The sequence below is a fragment of the Eleutherodactylus coqui genome, chromosome 3 (assembly GCF_035609145.1).
Source record: "Eleutherodactylus coqui strain aEleCoq1 chromosome 3, aEleCoq1.hap1, whole genome shotgun sequence".
NCBI classification, from domain to species: Eukaryota; Metazoa; Chordata; class Amphibia; order Anura; family Eleutherodactylidae; genus Eleutherodactylus; species Eleutherodactylus coqui.
This window is the reverse complement of record NC_089839.1, coordinates 247,947,068-247,969,076: the sequence shown is the minus strand read 5'-3', so window position 1 is coordinate 247,969,076 and position 22,009 is coordinate 247,947,068. Positions and strand designations below refer to the sequence as shown.

The window sequence follows — 22,009 nt, the reverse complement described above, 5'->3', positions numbered from 1 at the left end:
CCATCTACATGAGCCTTTAGATTTACAGCATTATTGAGCCTGCTGGTAGTGGAGCTAACAAATTGTGTGAATATTAGAGTTTGTTAAGAAGAAATCCAGGAGCACATAAGACGTTATAGGTTTACTTATTATGTCTCCAGTCATTGTTACAAGGCTCGTTAAAGGGGGATTCCGGGCACAGACTAACATTTTAACATCTAATGTACATCATCACGATTACTGGTGTCAGTCCAATGACCAAGGGGGCTCACATTAAACCCCTCTAATGCGGAAAACATCTTTGATGTACAACAAAATGTTTTGAGTTTCGATTAAGTTTATATATTTGAGTCTCATTAAATATGAGTTATGGACTAGAATCAAGAATTCTAAATGAAAAGCTCATGTGATGTGTTTTTGTCAACAGGTGGATGGAAAACAGAGGAAGTCAACGTTTGAGAGACTCCATATTGACATCCAGCACCTGTGTTTAGGTTAGTAGGGTCACTATTTTTGAAGAGGGGAATAACGAGATTGTATAAAACATTCTGGGTTTACAATTCGCAGATCGAGTCCCCAGTCTTGTACAGAAGCAACTTCCAGTCATTGGAATTGGTAAACACCTCTGTGGAGCGGGCACAGGTAGGCCAGCCTTAGAATAATACTTTAATTTCAGCTAATGGTTTGTGCACTATTTGTATCCCTTTCCTGACCGTATGCTACAATATTTTATTGTAGGTAAATATGACTGGCCAAGAATCCAGACTGATAGATGACTGCCTAGAATGAGTACTATTGTAGCAAACTCTCAGACACAACGATTATCGCTTAAAAGATGTATTTTGAGCAATAATCGTTGTCCTTTACAGCCCAAGGTGATCGCTCAAACGTTGAGAAATCACCTTGCGGGGCCGCTTGTCATACACACAAGCGCTCCGAACAGGGTATGGAGAACGCAGCTGGACCGCTCTGTTCTTCATACCCAGCCTGTCATCAGGGAGCAGGATACAGCTGAAATAATAGTATCAGCCGTATCCCGCTGTGAATCCCTGATAAGGCTCATTGTTTTCAGCACACTGAAAGATAACGATGAGCGACAACTTAACGAAAACTGCACGCTGTCAGTGCAGTCAGACTCAACGATTATCACTCAAAAGACGGCTTTTGAGCAAATTTTGAGCGATAATTGTCTAAATGGTCCTTAAGAAGTGTTTTGGTTGCAACCCCGAGGACATCATGAAAATGGTGAGTTATTGACCTGGAAAGTTAGAAAACTTGATGACACAGTGTTTGTCTCAAACGTCAAAACTTTGGAGATAAGAAAGTTTTGTATCGTTTCAATTTTGCCATTCTGACATCTCTTAAGTTCTTTTGTCTTTTCTCACTCTGTAGATTTGGCTCTTCGATGTCTTGTTCACAGTTACTGTAATCCAGAAGGAGAACCCCATTCAAAGCGCTCCAGAACAGACACGGAGCTGTCGGGCAATCTAGAATCCACAAAGCCCTGCCATGTGAATGGAGTAGTTATTGCCCTATGCTGTCACCATCGCTGTGATTGGCAGCACTATGTGGGCAAAGACTTTTTTGAGAAACTAGGACTGGGACAGCAGGAATTTGGCTTTTTTCAGCGTATGTCCAGCTGGGCTACATGTGGTACTAGAAAGCCATCTCAAGTGGAGAACTCCAATGGAAAAGAAAAACTTGAGGATCCAGAGGAGCATGACGTGGACCAGAAGAACAATGCCTGTGATACAGAGTCGGTTCAAGGGTGAGGACATGATGGTTTAGAAGTGTAGATATAGATATAATATATCCTGTCTGCTTCTTGAATATTTGTTCTTTCTCTGTTCTTTATTTTCCAGGTTACAAATTTCTGTTGAGGAGCGAGAACATTTAGGGCGGCTTTGCAAGCTGCTCATAGACCGTGGACGTGTAGACTACTTGGAAAGAATGGGATATAAAGCCAGCTTAGAGTATTATACGGAGCCAGAAGTGTCATTAGAGAATGTCCTATTGATAGCGATACCTCCGTTACATAACAGAAACTCTTTATCAGGATATGCAGAAACAAACCAGACAGGAATTAGGAGCTAATTTCAGAAAGGCATGTTCTTCTGCCCAATGGACTGGATGAAGCGTATTGTGGATGATGATTCCTACTTGTGCTTCTTGATGTGACTTGATGACCTGTGAACGCCAGTTCATAAAACCCGACCATCATGAAAACGAGCCATCATCTTTCTTCGGAAGTTCGTTGGCTGAAATGCAAGCAGTAATTTCAGGGTCACTTTCATTATAAGATTGAAGTGGATTCAAGGACTGTATGAATAAATAATAGCAATTAACCCCTTAATGACGCAGCCCTCCTTTTTTTTTTTTCCATTTTCGTTTTTTCCTCCCCCCTTTTTAAAAAATTGTGACTCCTTCATTTATCCATCAACGTCGCTGTATGAGGGCTTGTTTTTTGCAGGACGAGTTGTATTTTTCAATGGTGCTATTTAATGTACCATATTATGTACTTAAAAAGTCTAAGTGGAGTAAAAAAAAAAAAAACACACACTCTGCCATTTTTCAGTGCGTCTTGCTTCTACGACGCACAAACTGCCACAAAAATGACCCGATAACTTTATTGTATCCGTCAGTATGATTAATACGATACCAAACTTGTATAGTTTTTTTTGGGGGGGGGGGGGGGGGGGGTTTGTACTATTTATTTTTTTTTCAAAGATTTAATTTTTTTAAATTATTTTCTGCCGCCATCTTCTCCGCACTATAACTTTTTAAATTTTCCGCCGACATAGTTGCATGAGGGCTCATTTTTTGCGAGATGTCCTGTAGTTTAAGTTGGTACAATTTCAGAATACATACAACTTTTTGATCGCTTTTTGTTGCATTTTTCTGGGAGACAGGGTGACTGGAAAAGTGCATTTCTGGCGTTCTTTATTTTTATTTTTTTTTTGGACGATGGTCACTGTGCGGGGTAAATAATGTACTACTTTGATAGATTGGAGTTTTACGGACGCGGTGATACCAAATATGTATTTTTGTTTTATGGTTTTAGATTTTTTTTATTAAAGATATATGGCAAAAGGGGGGTGATTTAAACTTTTATTACTTTTTTTTCCCACAATCAATAAAACTTTATTGTTCTTATATGTACATTTTATTTTATCCCCCAGGGCGGCCTCCATATACGATGCTCTGATCGCTCCTGTTGTATGATGTAATAGTATAGCATTACATCATACTGCAATTTGACAAGCAGTCTATCAAGCCACCCCACGGCGACAGCTTGATAGACAGTCTGCTAAGGTAGCCATGGGGCCTTTCAGAATCTCCCTGCGATCTCACGCAGAATCAGAATTGACAGCGGCATTTAAAGGGTTAATGGCCGCGATCTCTCTTCATACATAGGCCGTCAAAAGGCGTATTGGCGGTCGTTAAGGGGTTAAGCGAATGACAATATAACTTCAGTATCATGCAAAATAAAGCAGTACATACATAAAGAAGTAAATGAACCCTCGGGAATTATCTGGATTTCTACATTGCTTACTAATAAAATGTGGTCTGATTGATGTGTTACAATACCCACATTTACAATCTCATCTCCTTAACTGAAGCACCTTTTGCCCATTAGCTCCTGGAGAAGCCATTAACACAGAGGTTCACTTACTTTTTTTCCTCCTTGCACTGCGGAGGTTTACTCGGCGTGCCTAATAAAAGGCATAAATGGTACAACTGCTTGTGCTTTATTAACTTCTTTCAGTTGTGTTTGTCTGTAATTTATGATCTAAATAACAAAATCCACATTTTATTAGCAATTAAAGGGCCACTCTGGTAATCTTCTTCATTCACTATAGAGCTAGCCCCCTAGTATATATAAGTTGGTTAGTATTATCTTAGTCATTTCTTTGTAGCTGAAACTCTTGGCCTCTTTTTCCTCAGATGGTCATGTGATCTCAGTTCTGATCAGCTCAGATCTGCTTGGTATTATGTGGTTGGAAACTAGTCAATTTCTGAGTCTATGATGCTGTTACATGATCCCTGCTACAAAAACTGCCTGGAGGGCATCAGAGTTACTGTCACACAGCCATAATAGAGAAGATTACAGCTCACACTCCTTACTATATACTTATTGTCTGTAGCTTGTTAAGGTTGGGTATAGAAGGTAATGAGAATTAAACTGTCCTGCAACGAGGCAAACATTGTATAGTGTCAGCTAATGCTGTGGTAATGTATCATGGGATAGATGTGAAACTGAAAGGAAATAATCTCAGCCTCAATATGGTGCCCGCTACGCATTAGACAGGAGGCTGCAGTAAAGGAAATTGACCGCAACACACATAGAATACCTCCAGGCAATCGGATAGAAATGTATGTTTTTGCCACAGTGGCCCTTTAATGCAGAAATCCAGGTAATTTACTACAGGTTTGCTTACTTTTCTTGCAATTGTAGATACATGCAAATAAAACTATTTAGGCAGCCTTGTGAAGGTGGCCTCAGTTGCTTAACCACCCTAAAAAGTTTTACTTTGTGGAGAGTAGCATGGTTTCGTAATGTCTATTCAGATAACGCTCCCTCCCCTGTGCCTATTCTACTCTTGAAGAGTTTCCAAAACTAAGATTTTGATGATCTGTCCATGGTTTAAGTAGCCAGCTGAAGGTTGACTCAGCCTTCCATCCTTCCGAGGTCGGTAAAATGAGTACCCAGCTTGGTGGGGGCGTAAAAGATGACTGGGGAAGGCAATGGTAAACCATCCTGCAAAAACAGTCTGCTAAGAAAACTTCATGATGTGACATCACTCTAGGAGTCAGTCATGATTTGGGGCTTGCTTCAGGGGACTTTACCTACCTCACGATAGGGCATCAGTTTCAGACCGGTGGGTGTCCACCACTCAGGACCCCCACTTCTCAGCTGATTAAAGAAGCCATGGTGCTTGGCTGAGTATTATGGCCATTTCTCACTCCTGTGATGTGACTTTCATTGGTCAACTGAATAGGACTTGGCTGCTATACCAGGCACAGCCACTATGAAATGTACGGCGCTGTGCTTCAAGTGACGTCCCCACCACCAATCTCCCTCCATCCAGTGTTACAGTGACACAGGTTCAAAGGCTTTTTTAAAAATGTCTCGATCTTTACCATCTTGTTTAATATACTTTATCATATGTTATCATTGATTGCATATAACCTATACGCAGACCATACCTCTGTTCCTCACCCTTATACTCTCTTTAATATATGTATGCATGAACTGTAATCCGAACATCTCTCTCTCGTCTTCTTCCTCATCTTCACTTGGGGGTAGCGAGACTTCCAGCTCCAGAGGATTATCCCTGAAGTTTACAAACCTGTTAGAAGAGAAGTTATTGACTAATAGCGCCATATCTGGATCTAATTATATAGCCCTCTGTAGTTTACTTCATGGACAAATAATAGGCTGACCTCAGTGAAACAGTGTGGACAACACGAGCCCCAGGAACAAATCCAAACACTAGCAACCCTGTGATTCCAGCTGTCATTCCTACAGTAAAGGCTGGGAAATGAAATATTGTTTCACTGGGTGGCAGTCTTGGGTAGAGAACTTCAGTGGAAAAGGTAACTGATGATAGAGAAGGATATTATGGGGCATAGTGGATCACTAATCTTTATGATCCATTAGTTTCTCCTATAGTTAAAGGGTTGTCCAGTTGCAAAATATTGATGGGCTTATTCTAAGGATAGTCTGTTAATAGTAGATTGAGTCAGCCACCCCAAATCCCTGTTGACCAGCTGTTTTTTTAGACCGCAGTGTGCGCATGCACTGAGTTGATATCTGCAGGTAGCAGGCACCTCCGTTCACACTGCAGTGGCCAGGTTTGTTACTGCAGGCCAAGTTGCCAATGAAGCAAATTGAAACTTTGCCTGTAATACCAAGCCTTGCCGCTGCAGTGGAAACAGAGCTGTCTGCTTCTTGCAAAAATCATCTCAGTGCACTGGTCCAACAAACAGCTGCTCGGCGGAGGTCCTGGGCAGCAGAGCCCCACTGAACTACTATTCATGGCCTTTCCTGCAGATAGGCCCATCAATAGTTTGCAACTGGGCAACTCCTTTAACCATAGACCTATATCAGTGTCAGTCAGAATAGTGCATGTACTATTTCAGTTAATGGCTATATTGTTGACTGTATAGCAGCACTTATAGGGTCTGTCGTACTATCTGGGGCTGACCTCAGGAGCTTGAAGAGGACCTGTCACATCCTCTGACAAGAGGAACGGGTTGCATAACTTTACACCCCCCGCCCTGCTTATCTATCAACATTTTTATTTTGGTTTTATACCCCCCAGCCTTTTGGCAGCCGTGGCTCCTGTTACTTTCAGAGCCAACACTAGTCTACTGCCATCGGGCCGTCACTGACACTAGATTCTGAAAGTAGCAGAAGCCATTGTGGATGAACCAAGGGGGCTAAACCCTAAATAAAAACTGATGGAATCAGCGAGAACAGGACTGTAAAGGAATGCAGCATGTTCCCTTGTGACAGGTCCTCAGAAAGGCTATGAACACTTTTGGGGTATTGTTTTACTTAAATGTGTGTCATTTTGAGCTGAAAAAACATTTTTACAACAGAGTTCAATTTAAAGATTTTGCACAGTTTGGTTTCTGCAGCTGCTATATATCACTGTGTATAACAAACTGCAGAATGTCATTAACTAGCAGATCCATCAGTGGCCTCCTCTGATAGTCTAGTCTCCTGTCCCTCTATCCTGAACGCACATCTAAACTGATATCTATACATATACCTCTTATTGTAAATAATAAACTATAGCGAGGAAGCATTTACTGTAAAGGTTTAATCTGCTATATACGGTAGTTCATCAATAGGTTCTTATTATTTGTAGCCAGTGGTTCATGCTGCTTGTTCCATAAAAACTACAAAAATTGCGTTCTGCTTTCTTTACCCCATATTCATCACAGGCATCGACGTGCCGGTCACATTTGAATCTAATACGAGTCGTATATGCCATACTGCACAGATGCCTATGCCTAATGAGGAACAAGGGGAATAGTGTGCTATACTGTGGGCCAAAGCCATGAGTTATTACTGCAGCATTCAGTGACTATAGGCCAACGCTTAGGTTGACAATATCATGAAATTGTGGCTGATTCAGCTTAATCCAGTACTACATTATTCCATGCTGGCTAAGGAAAGCACCTGCGGTGGGTAAACATTCATGCAGCTGTACTTATATATAAAATGCAACTTCTGAATACTTTTTGTTTGAATGGTTTAACCCCCTACGGCCAGTCTCACACAGGCATTTGTAAAAACGCTTCTTTTACAACATTTTGGAACAACGTTTTCAAGCTCGTTCTGCAGCATTTTTAACGCACACCATCATTTATTCTGTAAAAAGTTGAGATACCATGGATTAGATGACCAAGTGCTCATATTTTCACTCTTTTTCTGGAAAAAAAACGTAACAATCAGAGAGCAAATATGCTCTCTGATTGATGTGAGAGTAATGATGTGAACAAAAATTCATGTCACCCCATCCCAGGGTCAGAGAGATATACAGGAGAATCACAAATCTTCTCTGCTGCCTGCTTGTCTCCCCTCCCTCCCTGCTGTGTTCACTCGGTAAAAAGTGACAGCTGTAAATTCAGTATTTCTGACCCTACTTCAAACGGATGTAGCTCCACTTCTCTAAGTGCTATAGACATGCTTTTGGTGTTATTTTAATGTCAAGAATCTTGGCATGTTGGTCGCACTGAAAGAACTGACGTTACAGCCGTCTGAAGTACAATGAGCTCAATTCAGGGGCGTAACTATAGAGGATGCAGGGGATGCGGTTGCACCCAGGCCCAGGAGCCTTAGGGGGCCCATAAGGCCTCTCTTCTCCATATAGGGAACCCAGTACTATGAGTAAAGCATTATAGTTGGGGGCCCTGTTACAGGTTTTGCATCGGGGCACGGGAGCTTCAAGTTACGCCTCTGGCTCAGTTCATACAAAAGTGTAATATCCTTTTCCTGTTGAATGAACCGGAACTGTCGGGGGTTAATACATATTCTAAAAAAAAATTACTAAACACTAAGAAGCTTCTATTGGGTTTCACTTTGCACTAACATAATGCTGTTACCTGCTACAACATGGTGGATCTTCCACATTCGCTTACCTAAGATCCTCCAAGCTCTGCAGGCAAGCTGGGATTTCTCGCAGCCGATTATTGCTTAGCACAAGCGTACTGAGATTCTGTAGAAGTCTGATAGAATCGGGCAGCTGGGAAATTTCGTTCCTTTGAAGCCATAAGGTGTGCAACCCCTGCATTCTGTATTAAGACAACCATCATGAGCAGTCATTTCACACAAAGGCCAGGTAGTACTTAACGGATCTGCACTCACTTGTCTATATCTTGGGGTAACGTCTTTAATTTATTGCTACCCATGTCCAGCCACTCCAGTGCAGGGAGGTCTAAGACTGCCTTCGGGATGGTCGAAAACTGATTCATACTCAGGTCCAGATGTGTCAGCTGGGTCAGTTTACTGAGCTGTAGACGGGATAAGCCTTCTTATTCTGAGGGGCTATTCTAATACATCACTAGGCAGCCGAATATTGCATGGTTATATTGTAATGCACATCATGCTGGTAGAGCAGATAGCGCTGCCTGTTCTCTTACCTGATAGGGGAGCTCTGATAGGTCTTTATTCACGGCGAGTTCCAATCTTTCTAGATTTTCACAGCCACTTATTTCTGCCGGGACCTCTGCTATTCGGTTATAACTAAGAAGAAGTTCACGGAGCTTAGTGAGCCTACCTAAAAATGTTAGAAAGCAAAGATGACCAAATCAAAAAATGATTGTCTAAGCAAAAGTGTATACTGTTTGGGCTAGTTTTACTATTTAGTTGTTACAGATATGAAGATACCCTGTTGACTGATAACGCATTAATATTCATTTAGACATAAAACCAAAAACATAATGCAGATTAAAAAGACCGGGACATAGTCCACGGCAGCTGTATCGCTGTTCTCATCTTCTAACCTTATTTCAGGAATGAAAGTTAAATTCTATGAAAAAATGTTACTAACTTTTATACATTATTAGAACAATATAGGTCAGAAGCGGCGCTCCAATGGTGTGTGGAAATACAGTAGAAACAGGATTGGTATAAGCCGAAACGCGTCGCAGCACCACTAATTTGTTTTAAATGCAATAAATTAGCCTACAGGAATACGCCTTCTCTATTGGAGTTTCTGCTCTCTTGGATGTAAGGGGTGCCAGGAGTCCAGGCACCCCCTAACAAGTAAGATCCCCATATACATTGATAAAGTCTGACGGAGCGCAAAAGTGAGTTTTTTCTTTTTATCCTGATTGCATATTTTATACATTATTAATAGAGATGAGCGAACGTACTCGGTAAGGCCGATTTCGCAATCGAGCACCGCGATTTTCGAGTACTTCACTACTCGGGTGAAAAGTACTCGGGGTCGCCGGGGGGCGGGGCGTGGCGTGGTGGAGCGGGGGGTAGCAGCGCGGAACAGGTGGGAGCTCTCTCTCTCTCCCTCTCCCCCCCACTCCCCTCTGCAACCCCCCACTCACCCACAGCGCCCCCGAGTACTTTTCACCCGAGTAGTGAAGTACTTGAAAATCGCGTTGCTCGATTGCGAAATCGACCTTACCGAGTACGTTCGCTCATCTCTAATTATTAACCCTTTCCAATCCACTGTCTGACCTCTGAAGACATCATGATTTAAGGCTGTACAGCTCTGATGTTGGAAGACATCCGTTGGGGTTCTCTTACTGTGTATTGCCAGCCTCTCTGCTGTCAGAGCCTATCCAACATGTCAGCTCATGCAGTACTGGCTTTAGCCAGCATATAGCGCCGTTGTATAATGGCAGAAAAAGAGTAAGCCCCCTAGAAAAAACAGGATACAAATTGGATTGGAAAGGGTTAAGCATGATTACTTGCCCTTTATAGTAGCATATATGCTCTGCACACCATAATGTATTCTTTGGAGCTGGTAGAAGGCCCACGATGGTCACCACATGAATGATAACCAACAGCACTCAAAAGTCCACAGCAAATACCATTCCAATGTATTACCTTTACAGGACAGGCCGTAAAGCTTTGTGGTCACAAAGGGTCCTCTAAGCTTATATTAACCCCTTAATGACATGGCCTATTTTGGGGTTGAGGACCAAGCGATTTTTGGTATTTTTCCATCTCCATTTTTCAAAAGCCATAACTTTTTTATTTTTTCGTTGACGCGGCCGTATGAGGGCTTGTTTTTTTGTGTGGCGAACTGTAGATTTCACTGGTACCATTTTTAGGGTACATAGGTTTTTTTAAATCACTTTTATTGCGTTTTATGGGAGGCAAAATGCTAAAAATTAGCATTTTGCCTTAGTTTTTTAGCATTTTTCTTTATGCTTTTTGCCGTGCAGGATAAAAAGTGCATTCAATGTATTGTACGCATATCTCTGATGCTCCCCGCTGTTGCAGCGTAACGCCGGCTACTAGTGACAGCCGGCTCCCGCTGCGGGATAGCGCGAGATCTGCTATGATCTCGCGCTATCACCATGACGTAAGGGTACGTCATTTTGCGGGAAGTACCCGCCTCCCATGACGTACCCTTACGTCATGGAGCGGGAAGGGGGTTAACTCTTTTACTTTTTTATAGTATATACTACTTGTAGTTGGTACTTCCTAAAATTATCAATTTTTATTTGTATAGTGCCAACAAATTCTGCAGCGGTCTAGAAGAAATCACATCCCAGGAGTTATATTGTAAAGGCGTCAAATGTGTCGAATACACACAATACTCAGAACAAACCAACATGGACGTCCCTTTGCATGTTCCCCATTGGCCTATGTTTGTGGACACTGGTGGAAGTTTTCAGAAGCCTTTTATTTTATTTTTAGTGCATCTAATTAAAATATTTCCTGGTAAATAACTTTCCAGTGAAGTTTGTTGTACAGATTGGCTTATGGAGAATGCCCCTAGCATCAAGCTTACCAGTGTGTTGCCTGTCACAGTGCAGCTTATATTTTACCTCAGCAGTATAAAAAATGAAAGCTGCGCTGTGATTGGTTGCTATGGGCAGCAAATGTATCTTTTAGACTACTTTCATAAGAGTGTGGGACCAGGCTACTTTTCCGTAACCCACCCCGTAGATGCTATGGTGATGATGAGTGAGTGTGAGGCATAGCATGTAGTTACATAATGCAAGCACATGGGGGCAGAGTTGTTTTGATAACAAACCTCACCACATCAGGCTAAAATGTGTAAATATTAGATACATAACAAGATAGTCCCACGTAAGTAACAATATATGGAGTAACTCTTTAACTGTACACTAACTCACCAATCTCATGAGGAATTTTATCTATTACATTTCGAGATAAGTCCAGGACCAGTAGGTTATTAAAGTTGGCAATGAAGGTGGGAATAGCGGTCAGACTTGTGCGGTGTAATTGCCATTCTTGAAGTTGTGCTAACTTCACCAAACATGCTGGAAGTGTCTGCAGGAAAGAGAGAGGACAGCAGAGTTATTATGAAATGTATAGCTATAGTGGATGGATTCATCGCAAAAGGATCTTAAATTCATCCTAAAGGGATTCCGCTTTCCTGCTTTGGTCGGGATGCAGGAAAGGGGAATCCCATGGGCGAACAGTTCTGTCTGTGGATGGAAGTGAACATCGCCTGGCGGACCCCATTGACTATAGTGGGGTCTACCCACTTTCCGCCCAGCTGCCCAGTTTTGGGACGCAAGATAAAACACTGCATGCAGTTCTTTTTCTTCTGGTATTTGCGGCCAGATGTGCGACAGAACCCCCGTCCGGAGATCCCGATGCAGATGTGACTCCGGCCTAACTGTTCTGGCCATCTCCTACTGTTGAGTAAAACAAAACACATATAAATAAAGTAGCCCAGGTACCCGATACAGAACGCGGGCAATACCAAACGTGACATTTTAAGTTAAAAAAATGTGATATCAGAACGTATGCATAAATACGTCGAAGGACACTGCTACTCTAAGTGCGGCTGTTGTCCTTCCGCCCAATCAGGTATTTCGCTTGCTTGGCATCTTATATCTAAAACACAAAATCTGTTTGTTTGTGTCATATACAAATCCCCAGTTCTGGTTCGATTTGAGTAAAATTCAGCCTTTTTTGTTGCCAATAGCAACCAATCATAGCTCAGCTTTCATTTGTTATTCTGCTGAGGTAAAATGAAAGCTGCGCCGTCATTGGTTGCTATATATTATACTGCTGAGGTAAAATAAAAGCTGTGCTGTGATTGTTTGCTATAGGCAAAAGTATTTAATCCTCTTAGTGCTGAGGTAAAACGAAAGCTGCTCTGTGATTGCTTGCTGTGGGCACCAAAAACTGTTTTTTACTGTTTGTTGATTTACTGTTAGACAGTGTTGATATATGAGGACCGGTGTTCATAAATTTGCTCCATGTTCTCCTGTCTGGGGACAGATCATTATCCACACGGACATCCAAGGAGGAATTAGGAAGGACAAAATAGACCAATGATTGGTGGCTCCACCAGGGTTAGACTGGGGCTAAAAATCAGTCCTGAAACACAAATCTTCAGCGCTCAGTCTGACTCTTCTAGTGGGAATTACTTGTTGGAAATAACCAGGAATACTAGATCGAGTCTGTAGAATCCATTGGGGGAAGCAAATTTGGGGGTTGCTGCATTAAAATTCAAGTAAAGGCAAAAAAAATGCAAATAAGATTGCCAAGACAGCATTTCAGAATTTTTTTAGCCTATAACCTTCTCCGGGTCAAGATTATACTGTGCAAAATATCAGGTCAATCCGTCATACAGTTTGTGCGCGATGGTCCAACAAACAGACACCGACAAATATATAGAAGATGACAATTATGAGATTATTCAAACAAGTTTTTATTATTTTGAAAACTCCCCTCTAAACTATAACTTACCTTCCACTCCTCCTTTTCTATCCTTAGGATCAATCTTCCATCTTCATTGTAAACCTTTTCTTTCAGCTTAGATAACTGGATCCGACCTTCCCATACATTTGAGATTCTGTTCCACCGAAGGATGACACATATCACAAATTCACATATGAGCACAAATATTCTAATCCGTTTAAATCTAGTCTTGCCTGATGTGCAACATAATAAATCAAGCATCAGCACAAATGTGAAGATTATCACGCTAAGCACCAATTCATAGACGCAATCAGCGGCTATGTTCAGTATACTCTTCCTCCAGTAGCAGCACCCTTTTGTTTAGCTCCTAAATCTAGTGCAGGAGAACAAAAGTGATGTCAGATATCCCCGCTATCCTCTATGAACAGACAGAACATTCACTTCATAGGAGGACTTTTCCTTGATTATTACCCTGGAGGAGGCATTGTACCAGGTCTTCTGCTGGGGCATTAGCAGAGCGTCAGATTGGCATCATTGGCATACAAACTGCAACAGGATGCAATGTCCCAGACAGATATGTCCCTTCCCAGACTATTTATTGTAATAACTACCCTGTTTCCCTGAAAATAAGACATACCATGATTTTCCAGAATTTTTGAGGATGCAAAATGATTTTTCAGGCTTTTTGACGATGCTTGAAATATACGCCCTACTCCAAAATTAAGCCCTGCTAACAGTTAATTTAAAAAGTCATTTAAATAGTGTCCAGGCAGCTATACATGTAAAAAAGTTAAACCTTTTTGAACAAAAATTAATATAAGACACTGTCTTATTTTTGGGGAAACACGATATATACAGTAGGCAGAACATATCGGTGGTCACATATACCATGGACAATGCATATACTAAGCCATGTATGCAACTGAGCACATGGTATGATGTATGTGTGTCTTTTCACTCACTCTCCCACCGAAGCCTTTCCTCTCCGGCCGCTCTCCTCTTTCAGTTCTTCCTGGTGTTTCTGGATTCTGCTTTCCCACAAAGCTTTGATATTAGAGATCGACCCTAAGCAAACCACAGCTGTCATGTTCCAGCTTTAGGGCAACGACTGTACTTGCTTGTGTATCTGTGGACGACAGAGACATTTTAAGCCTGTGTCCAGGAGTATCATTTCAAAGTCTAACCAGTCACCAATGCAAATCATACTGGAAATAGTCAAAGGGAGAAGGTAGCCCTGTTATATAATAATAATAATAATAATAAATAATAATAAACTTTATTTGTATAGCGCCAACATATTCCGCAGCGCTTATGGCCGCCTGCACACGAGCGTTCCGGATTCCACTCGCGGATTTTCACGCGCGTATGGTACCTAAATGTGCTTGCGGATAGGTGCGGATGCGTGAAAAATCATGCGCGGATATACGCGGATGTGTTGCGGAAAAAAACGCGCAGAAAAATCCGGAAGACACCCTTATTGTAAACCCAACCCCTAGAGAACTGCCCATTCCCTGGAAAACAGCTGAAAAACCAACACCCAGACTCCGTTTTGTCCCTCTTGCTTGTGTGAGCACTGTTAAATTATTCTGGCAACATGCTTTCACCCGGTGAGCAGATGTCTTTGTGGGCATGGTTGATCCATGTCACTTTTTTCGGACGTACTGCGGTAACGGAGGAGGAAGAGCCCCCCAGGAAAAAAAGGAGGTACTGGGTGCACCCTGGCTGGTGTCTGCTGGCTGCTCTCTGGTGGATGAGGTGACTGAAAGGACAGATCTGCAGTTGAAATGTGCCTGTGAAGCTCTGTGCTGTGTGTTGGGACGCCTCCTACCATGCCTACTTCCTGTAGTCATAGCAACCAGTGACTCCATCCGCAGCTGCACTGCGGATGTACTGCGTGAAAAAACGCACCCATTCACTTGTATTGGAGGCTTCACGCGCATGATCCGACCAAAATTAGAACAGGTTGCAGATTTTTTCACTCGCGTGAAAAAACGCGATACACATCCGTCCGTCTGGGGACAACTGCGGATCCTCATAGGAGTATATTGGCTGCGGTCTGGGGCGGATTATGTGCCTAAAATCACGCGCTTGAAATTCTGCTCGTGTGCAGGCACCCTATATCTGTCAGGTGCAGCATTTAGCCAGTTGCCTAAAATGTAAGGTAAAAAAAAAGTTAAAGGGGTATTGCGGTTGTAAGAAGCTATTGCTGATCCACAGCATAGGGGATAACTAGCTGATTAATGGGGGTCCAACTGCTGAGAACCCCACAGGTCCCAAGAACAAGGATCCGACTGGTCCCCAAATATTCTTGGGACACAATGATAACAGGATTCCTTTTGAACCCTTTCTTTGTACAAACTCCATGCAGCACTTATTCTTCTGTCCAAAACCCAGGCAGCTGAGCGGGAAGCAGGTGATTCCCATTGTAGTCAATAGGGTCCGTCTAGTGCTGTTCAGTTCTGTCCAGAGACGGAACGGTTCGCCTGTAGGGATTTCCCTTTCTTGCTATCCGGAAGGAGCAGGAAAGCAGAATCCCCAGTGCAGATGTGAAACCACCCTAAGGCTAATTTCACATCATGTCCTGTACTTACTTTCTCTGGAATAGTTGAATAAGTCTGCCTATCATGGCAGCCAACCGCAGTGTGAGGATTGGGTCCAAAGTGATGTCATGCCATCAGCCCTGGCCCACAACGGCCTCACAACAGTGCATACTTACTGTCATTTCGATGCTGGACTCTAACAGTGACACATCTGCTATGGACAGATTGGTTGGCTTAAACGTGAGATAGCCCAGCCAGACAATCTCGATTGTCTGTTCTCATATATTCTGGCTTCTTCTCACGGAGGATGCCAGTTATTCATTGGGTTTGATCTGATTTCCTGGTCTGATCATTCTGCTTGAAGATCTGGTCTGCTCAACAACTCCCTTTCAGATTATCTTCTGTCTGAGTCTTGGTCTAAAGGGGCTCTGATCTGCTGTCCTCTAGTTAAGCTAAGTCTACTGTTCATCTACATTACATCTGAGTTGCTTTGTATTTCATGTGCCTTAGATATCATTTACATTTTGTGTGCCATCTATCTCTGCCACTATTCCCTGTCCATCTAGGAAAAGTCAGGGTCACCTCACGTTCATGATGTGGGGTCATCCGCATCAGGGCATGTAACCCTATTTTAGGCAAGGATCCTTTGTCAGAGGTCTTGGGGCAGTTTCCTCCTTGTTTCCTTATTATGAAGTTAGTGTGTTTTGTGTTATCCGTGTTTGTAAAGTGTAAATATCTACGTTTCTGTAGGTAGGCTGCATAGGGTAAGTACTGCACGGATGTAACTGCCATTTAAATATATATATATATATATATATATATATATATATATATATACTGTGGGAGAGTCAGCTCAGGTAGAGCGAGGGGTTGCAGTGTGAACGTCAGTCAGAGACCACAACAGCATATAGAGTCCATACAGGCTTGGCCTGTGTTTATTAGAAAGCATAAAAATAAACAAAACACAGCCTAAACTTCAGGCATAAAACCAAATTCTGCTTATCCAGCACTTACTATACAGAGTCCGTCCCTGACTATATGTATGGCTCGCTGCGGCCACACGAAAAACCACACAGTTGCACAAAGTCCATTTTTTTTCCTGGGTCAGGAATAGAGCATCCTTGAGACCAGCATCTTCCAGCATTCCTAGCTGCACCCGGCCTCTCCTCTGTCTGCCGCTTTGCAGACTTTATGGCCCTGCTTATCAGCCAGCCTCTGAACCTGAGGAGCTTGTCTCCCCAAAATTATACCTGGAGTGGAGGGAGTGGAATGGACAGCCCCACTACCAAGCCTGCCATCCATTAAAAAAAAAAAACAGGCCCAAACATGTTTTACAAAACATCTCCAGCAACTACCTTTGCTGAAGATCATATTGCATCCCTGTTTTTTTTCCTGTCCCACATAGTGAAACCCAAACTCCCTTCACCTAATGGGCATAATACCTGAATCCAGGCGAAACATAGCGACCGTCCAGGATTAACTCCTTCAGTGTCTCAAAATACATATATACATTTCAATTTGTATAAGATCAACTGTGCTTTAATAGAATTGTGGAATCTCAACATATGTTGGTCAAATATATGCCAAAGGCATGCCCTTTTGGTATATGTTTGCCCATTGAAGTCTATGGGCATGTTGACGTATATGTTGGGAAATTTTAACTGTATGGTCACAGCAAGTAATATAGTCCTGTATAGCCTCTCGGTGAACTGTAGTAAGCTGATATAGAGTTGGCCTATATCTGTTTCTGCCCTTATTCATGTTTTTCCTGACATATATGGCTGACAGAAGGCTGTGACATATTTCACTGTGTAAGCATAAAGTAGTAAATGTTGCCAAAAGGCTCCCATTATAAATAAGAAACTTTTTTATTATTATAATATCTGTCTGTGTCTAATTTTATTCAACGATTTTACAGAAAATATTTTTTTTCAAATATCTTGATACTTGGAGCATTCGCCACCAAGATCGTGCTACAGTGATAATGTAGTGTGCCTAGGCAATTTCCATAGTGTGCCTTCTATTTAAAGTGAATGGCAATTGCCATGCGATAGAGATAGTGTAGAAAATGTGGCGTGCCAGCGTTATTAATGTTTAACTTAGTGAAGGTGGAGGGACGCCGTTTTAAAGTTTGCGCCAGGCAGCAGAAAGTCTAGGTTCACCCCTGCCAGTAGCCTAATGTTTTTAGGTGCTCAGAAGCAGATACATTAAAGAAGCTGCTAAAGACAATCATAAATATTAGACAGTTGTAGTCAGAGCTCTACATTTGTGCTGAGATCCTTCTTATGTCGTGGGGCATTGTCAGACTTGCTTGGAGTTCTGAGTCTCAGGGGGTAATATAGAGCAGTGTTTTTACACACAGTCGTTAAATACCTGTTACATGTGTGGTCTAGATCTTGGGTCCATCATCCAGTGTGGCAGTAGAATCATGTTACAAATATTCACATTAGACTAATTTTCAAATTACACTCTGTTACAAGGGTATATTTCCCTGTGTCAAAATCAGTGTTCTTACCTACAGGGTTCTTACCTACAGGGGATGGGCAAAAATATGGAAACACCATACGAAATGCATGGGATTTAATCATGAGCACTGAGCTGCCCTTTTGAATCCTGCTCGGCTGAGAGCTTTCCTGCCAAATTTGTGTTTACTTCACCTCTTGCCCTGCTCTGGATGGTTTTGGCAGCCAGCTGGTAACAGTAGCTGAGTGACTCAAAGCCCTGACCAATGGAACCTTGCTGCTCGGGCAGATGTTCACTTCTGTGAATATCTGTGTCATATTACCTCCTCTTAAGTTACATAGGGTTATATATCATATTTCAATAAGATATGTAGAGACCAATTTTAAGGCATGCATTTCGTATGGTGTTTCCATATTTTTGTCCACCCCCTGTATATTCAGGGTGGTGAATCCAGATACAGCAACCAAAATGATCTGTCAGGCAAGATAATGAAGTTATAGATATCATAAGAAAGTATGATTTTTAGTATTGTATCATTTTGTTATAGTATCTTAACCATTAAAACTATGGACCTTATTTATCAAAACAGTCTAAAAGTACTTCCCGGAGAGATACAGTGACTAATCACATGAGCATGGTGAAAGATTTCACCAGGATATACATTCAATTGAAAACCGGAATGAAGGAAAGTAGATGCCTGCGATGCTACCTGATTACTTCTGGAATGTTCCAAGGGAGAACACTGGCGGACATAAAAGAAATAAGTGACTTCTGCAAACATTGCATCTAACTTCTCATATTTTCATGCCACTTATAGAAGGTCTCTATTATTATACACCTGCCACCCGGTGATCTAATGTCAAACTTATAACTATATGTTACCCAATTCAGGACTTACTGTTTATAACAACTTTTAACTGCAACTATATCTACACTTCTGTATTCTACTGTAAAGCTTATTATCTGTAAATCCGTTGCTGACAGTCAAAATCTGAGCACATATTTGGAATCAGCAGCCCAAACTGTAAGAAGCAGAAAAATTGTGCCCAGAAAAAATAAAAAAACATTTTTTTTTCTTAACAGTGTTATCAATGGTTGAAAATAAGACTAAGATGGTCAATATTACCTTGAAAAGTGCAAATTCATAACCTTTCACGTCGGTGGAGAAATCCTTTGTCCATGGTTTCCTAAAGTCATGTAAGCAGTGAAAGCCATTTCCTAGCAGCTGCCATTCTGCCTAAACAAGATTATTTAGTGTATGGCTATTTTTATACGTGCCAGTGATATAAATGGCCCAGCATACATATCACGGTAATGTGGTGCAGGACATACCCTGCCTGGTCTGTCCCTCATAACACTTCGCTCTCCCCAGTGAAGCCAGATATATAATGGTTGTTCTTTATATCTACTGTAGTCCTTTTTTAAAGGGCCACTCCAACTAAATGTTTTTTTCCCCATCCAATATGTAGCTATCCCCCCCAGGATATATAAATCAGCTTGTGTTATATTGGTCAGTTATTCCTTTCTATTTGAAACTCTCATCCTCTATCTCCTCAGGTGGTTATGGGATCTCAGTTCTGACCACCTAAGATTTACTTGGGTTTATGTATTCTCAAATTAGTCAGTCTTGCAAATAGCATAATATGCGTGAGTTATTACATGGACTCTATCACTATAGCTCTTTAGAGGGAGACACAGACACTCCTATCAAATTTACTGTTGATGATCACACAGCTCCTGTCACAGTTATCATGAAGGAGAGCACAGCTCATCCTCCTGACTGTAGGCTTATGATCTGAAGCTTGTTTAGGTGAATGGTAATGGCAGTTTGTCCCCAGGAGGCAGAGATGGTGCAGGCTATAGCATGTGATGCTGTGCTGATGCATCATAGGATTGATAGCACAGAGTAGGGAAAGCAGGGAGAAGTTTCAGCATCAAGATGGTGCCTGCTAAGCATCAGACAGGGGGATGCACTGTATGGAAGTGACTGCAATACAAGGCAAGACATCCAGAGTGTGACAGACAATCAGGTAAGGGGAGCAAGGATGGAAAAATGCCTGTGGCAGGGCTTAATATGTAAATGTTAAAATTGCAATATACTGCAATACTGAAGTATTGCAGTATATTGCAGAAGCAATCACATGATTGCGACTTTAAGTCCCCTAAAGGGAATAAAAAAGTAGTAGTTAAGTGAAATAAAATTCTTAAAATTATTTATAAAAATAAACTCCAATTTTTTTTCTACAAAACGATTGATACAATTTAAAAAATAATCATTGGCATTGCCATGTCCAAACTATCTAAGTTTACTTATCTGTAAAATAAAAAACAAACAATGCCAGAATTGCGTTTCTTTGGTCAACCCGTCTTCCAATGCAAACTGAATAAAAAGTAATCTAAAAAGTTGCATACACCAAAAAGTGGTAGCAATAAAAACTACACGTCACCCTGTAAAAAACAAGCCCTAACACACTAATATCAACTGAAAAACAAAAGTTATGGTGTTCTAAATATGATGTCTATATATATATATTTTTTTATTAGGTTTTTCATTTTTATAAAGTAGGAAAACATTAAAAAAAATCTCTAAACATAATATCGTTGTAGTGGTATGGAATTTTTATGACACTATGAAGACTGCAAAACCAGAACCCCTTGAAAAAAAACGCATTTGCATGTAAAAGCAACTTAAAAAAGAAAAACAATACACTTATATAGAATATTAAATGGCACCATTAAAGAAATTCAACTTTTCCTGCAAAAAAAACAAGTCCTCATGTGGCTATATTGATAGCAAAATAACAAAAAAGTTTTAGCTTTTGAAAAAAAGGCCAAAAAATGTATGGTAGTTAAAGGGTTAATGATCGTGATCTTCAATGATACATAGTAGTTTTATTTGAAATACATTAAAAATAACATATGTGTTTTGTCTTATTACTTGTGTTTATCTAAAACAAACGGTACATATCTTAAGGCCCTTTTACACGCAACAATATCACTTAAAATACGTTCAAATGACCGAAAGTGAGCAATAATCATTACATGTAAACGCAGGCAGTCATGCACTTTTTGTTCATCGCTGATTTTTAGCCCAGATAAAAACCATTGTTTGACAGCTCAAAAAATATTCCATTTGAATGAAATTCGTTCCGTCTTTTGAGCAACTTGCTGACTTGAATGTACTGATTCTGTTTGACTTTCATACATAATGAGCACATTGTTTACTCATGCCAGGAGAAAACAATGAAATCCTGCTAGACAGATAATCCCACTAATAAACATACGCCCACCTGAGCAAGCAACTCATACTGAGTTTACCTGGAAATGGAGATGATTAAAAACCATTATCTATACCTGTCATTTTATGCAAAAATGTCATCAGTTCAGCGATAATCATTGCGTGTAAAAGAGCCTTTACACTTTCTGCCTGGGGAGTGTAAACGTATGACCACAACTGTGATTATCATTATAAAAGCTTGTTATTGTTTAAATTGAACCATTAATTACTCCAAGGGGTTCTTACCTACCACAGCTGAAAATCCCAAAACATTGATGCCCTATCCACAGTACAGGTCATCAATAGTAGATCGGTACGGTCTGCCACCCAGTTCCATCAGCTGTTTGTAGGGTAGGTGTGCTCATGAACTGAGCTGATTTCTGCAGGTGGCCAGGCTTTATATTTCAGGCAAAGTTCCCTTTAAAGTGAATGTAAACTGTGCCTGCAGTACCAATCCTGGCCACTGCATAGAGAACAGAGCTGTCTGCTTCCTGCAACAATCAGCTCAGTGCAAGAGCACACCCATCAGGTGAACAGTTAATATGCAGGGATCCCAGACGACGAACCTCTGCCGATCTACTACTTATTGGCTATAGTTTACAACTGGGCAATCCCATTAAATGAAAATTGTAATTCTAGCCATCTGTAAATGTAACTCACCCAGATTTGACTAATGACTGTGTCCAGCTCAGTGAGACACGCCTATATCCAGGGCTTCCGGGCTCAGAATAGAATTGTAGCAGAAGGGTTGAATATACCATTTCAGAGCAACATCTGCAGTAGTCTGCAAGGACACCTCAGAAGAATACTCGTCTCCTCATTTCCTTGCTACGTTGTCTACAACGTAAAATGCTGTAGTAGAAG

General features: G+C 41.3%; 2 protein-coding genes across 6 annotated transcripts in view; one reads left to right on the top strand and one right to left on the bottom strand.

The window, feature by feature from the left end:
* TRMT13 (tRNA methyltransferase 13 homolog) overlaps positions 1-2,073 on the top strand; it is a 10,988-nt gene extending 8,915 nt beyond the window's left edge. For both annotated transcript variants that reach the window (XM_066597228.1, XM_066597229.1), the window contains exons 8-11: positions 407-473; positions 547-621; positions 1,372-1,747; positions 1,842-2,073. In XM_066597228.1, coding sequence (XP_066453325.1) covers positions 407-473; positions 547-621; positions 1,372-1,747; positions 1,842-2,073 — 750 coding nt within the window. The remainder of the gene's footprint in view (positions 1-406; positions 474-546; positions 622-1,371; positions 1,748-1,841) is intronic.
* Positions 107-22,009, bottom strand: LRRC39 (leucine rich repeat containing 39). 4 transcript variants are annotated; one of them, XM_066597234.1, is made up of 9 exons: positions 21,806-22,009; positions 13,828-13,991; positions 12,914-13,019; positions 11,323-11,479; positions 8,635-8,771; positions 8,360-8,505; positions 8,134-8,286; positions 5,188-5,330; positions 107-2,237 (listed from the first exon to the last, which is right to left on the bottom strand). In XM_066597234.1, the coding sequence occupies exons 2-9, from the start codon at positions 13,950-13,952 to the stop codon at positions 2,197-2,199; spliced, it is 1,008 nt and encodes a 335-aa protein (XP_066453331.1). In that variant the 5' UTR covers positions 13,953-13,991; positions 21,806-22,009; the 3' UTR covers positions 107-2,196. The 4 variants fall into 4 exon arrangements, with proteins under 4 accessions (XP_066453331.1, XP_066453327.1, XP_066453328.1 ...); XM_066597230.1 differs by having other exon boundaries at positions 5,201-5,330; XM_066597231.1 differs by lacking the exon at positions 21,806-22,009 and adding an exon at positions 18,995-19,107 and having other exon boundaries at positions 5,201-5,330.

Bases quoted from the DNA above. Each gene is read 5' to 3' on its own strand.
- LRRC39 (XM_066597230.1), bottom strand. From the start codon at position 13,952: ATGACAGCTGTGGTTTGCTTAGGGTCGATCTCTAATATCAAAGCTTTG. The intron at 11,480-12,913 runs GTAAGTTATAGT...TCTTTCCTGCAG, and splicing joins TAGAAAAGGAGGAGTGGAAG to ACACTTCCAGCATGTTTGGT. The intron at 2,238-5,200 runs GTGAGGAACAGA...CTTGCATTTCAG, and splicing joins ATATTAAAGAGAGTATAAGG to CCAACGAACTTCCGAAGAAA.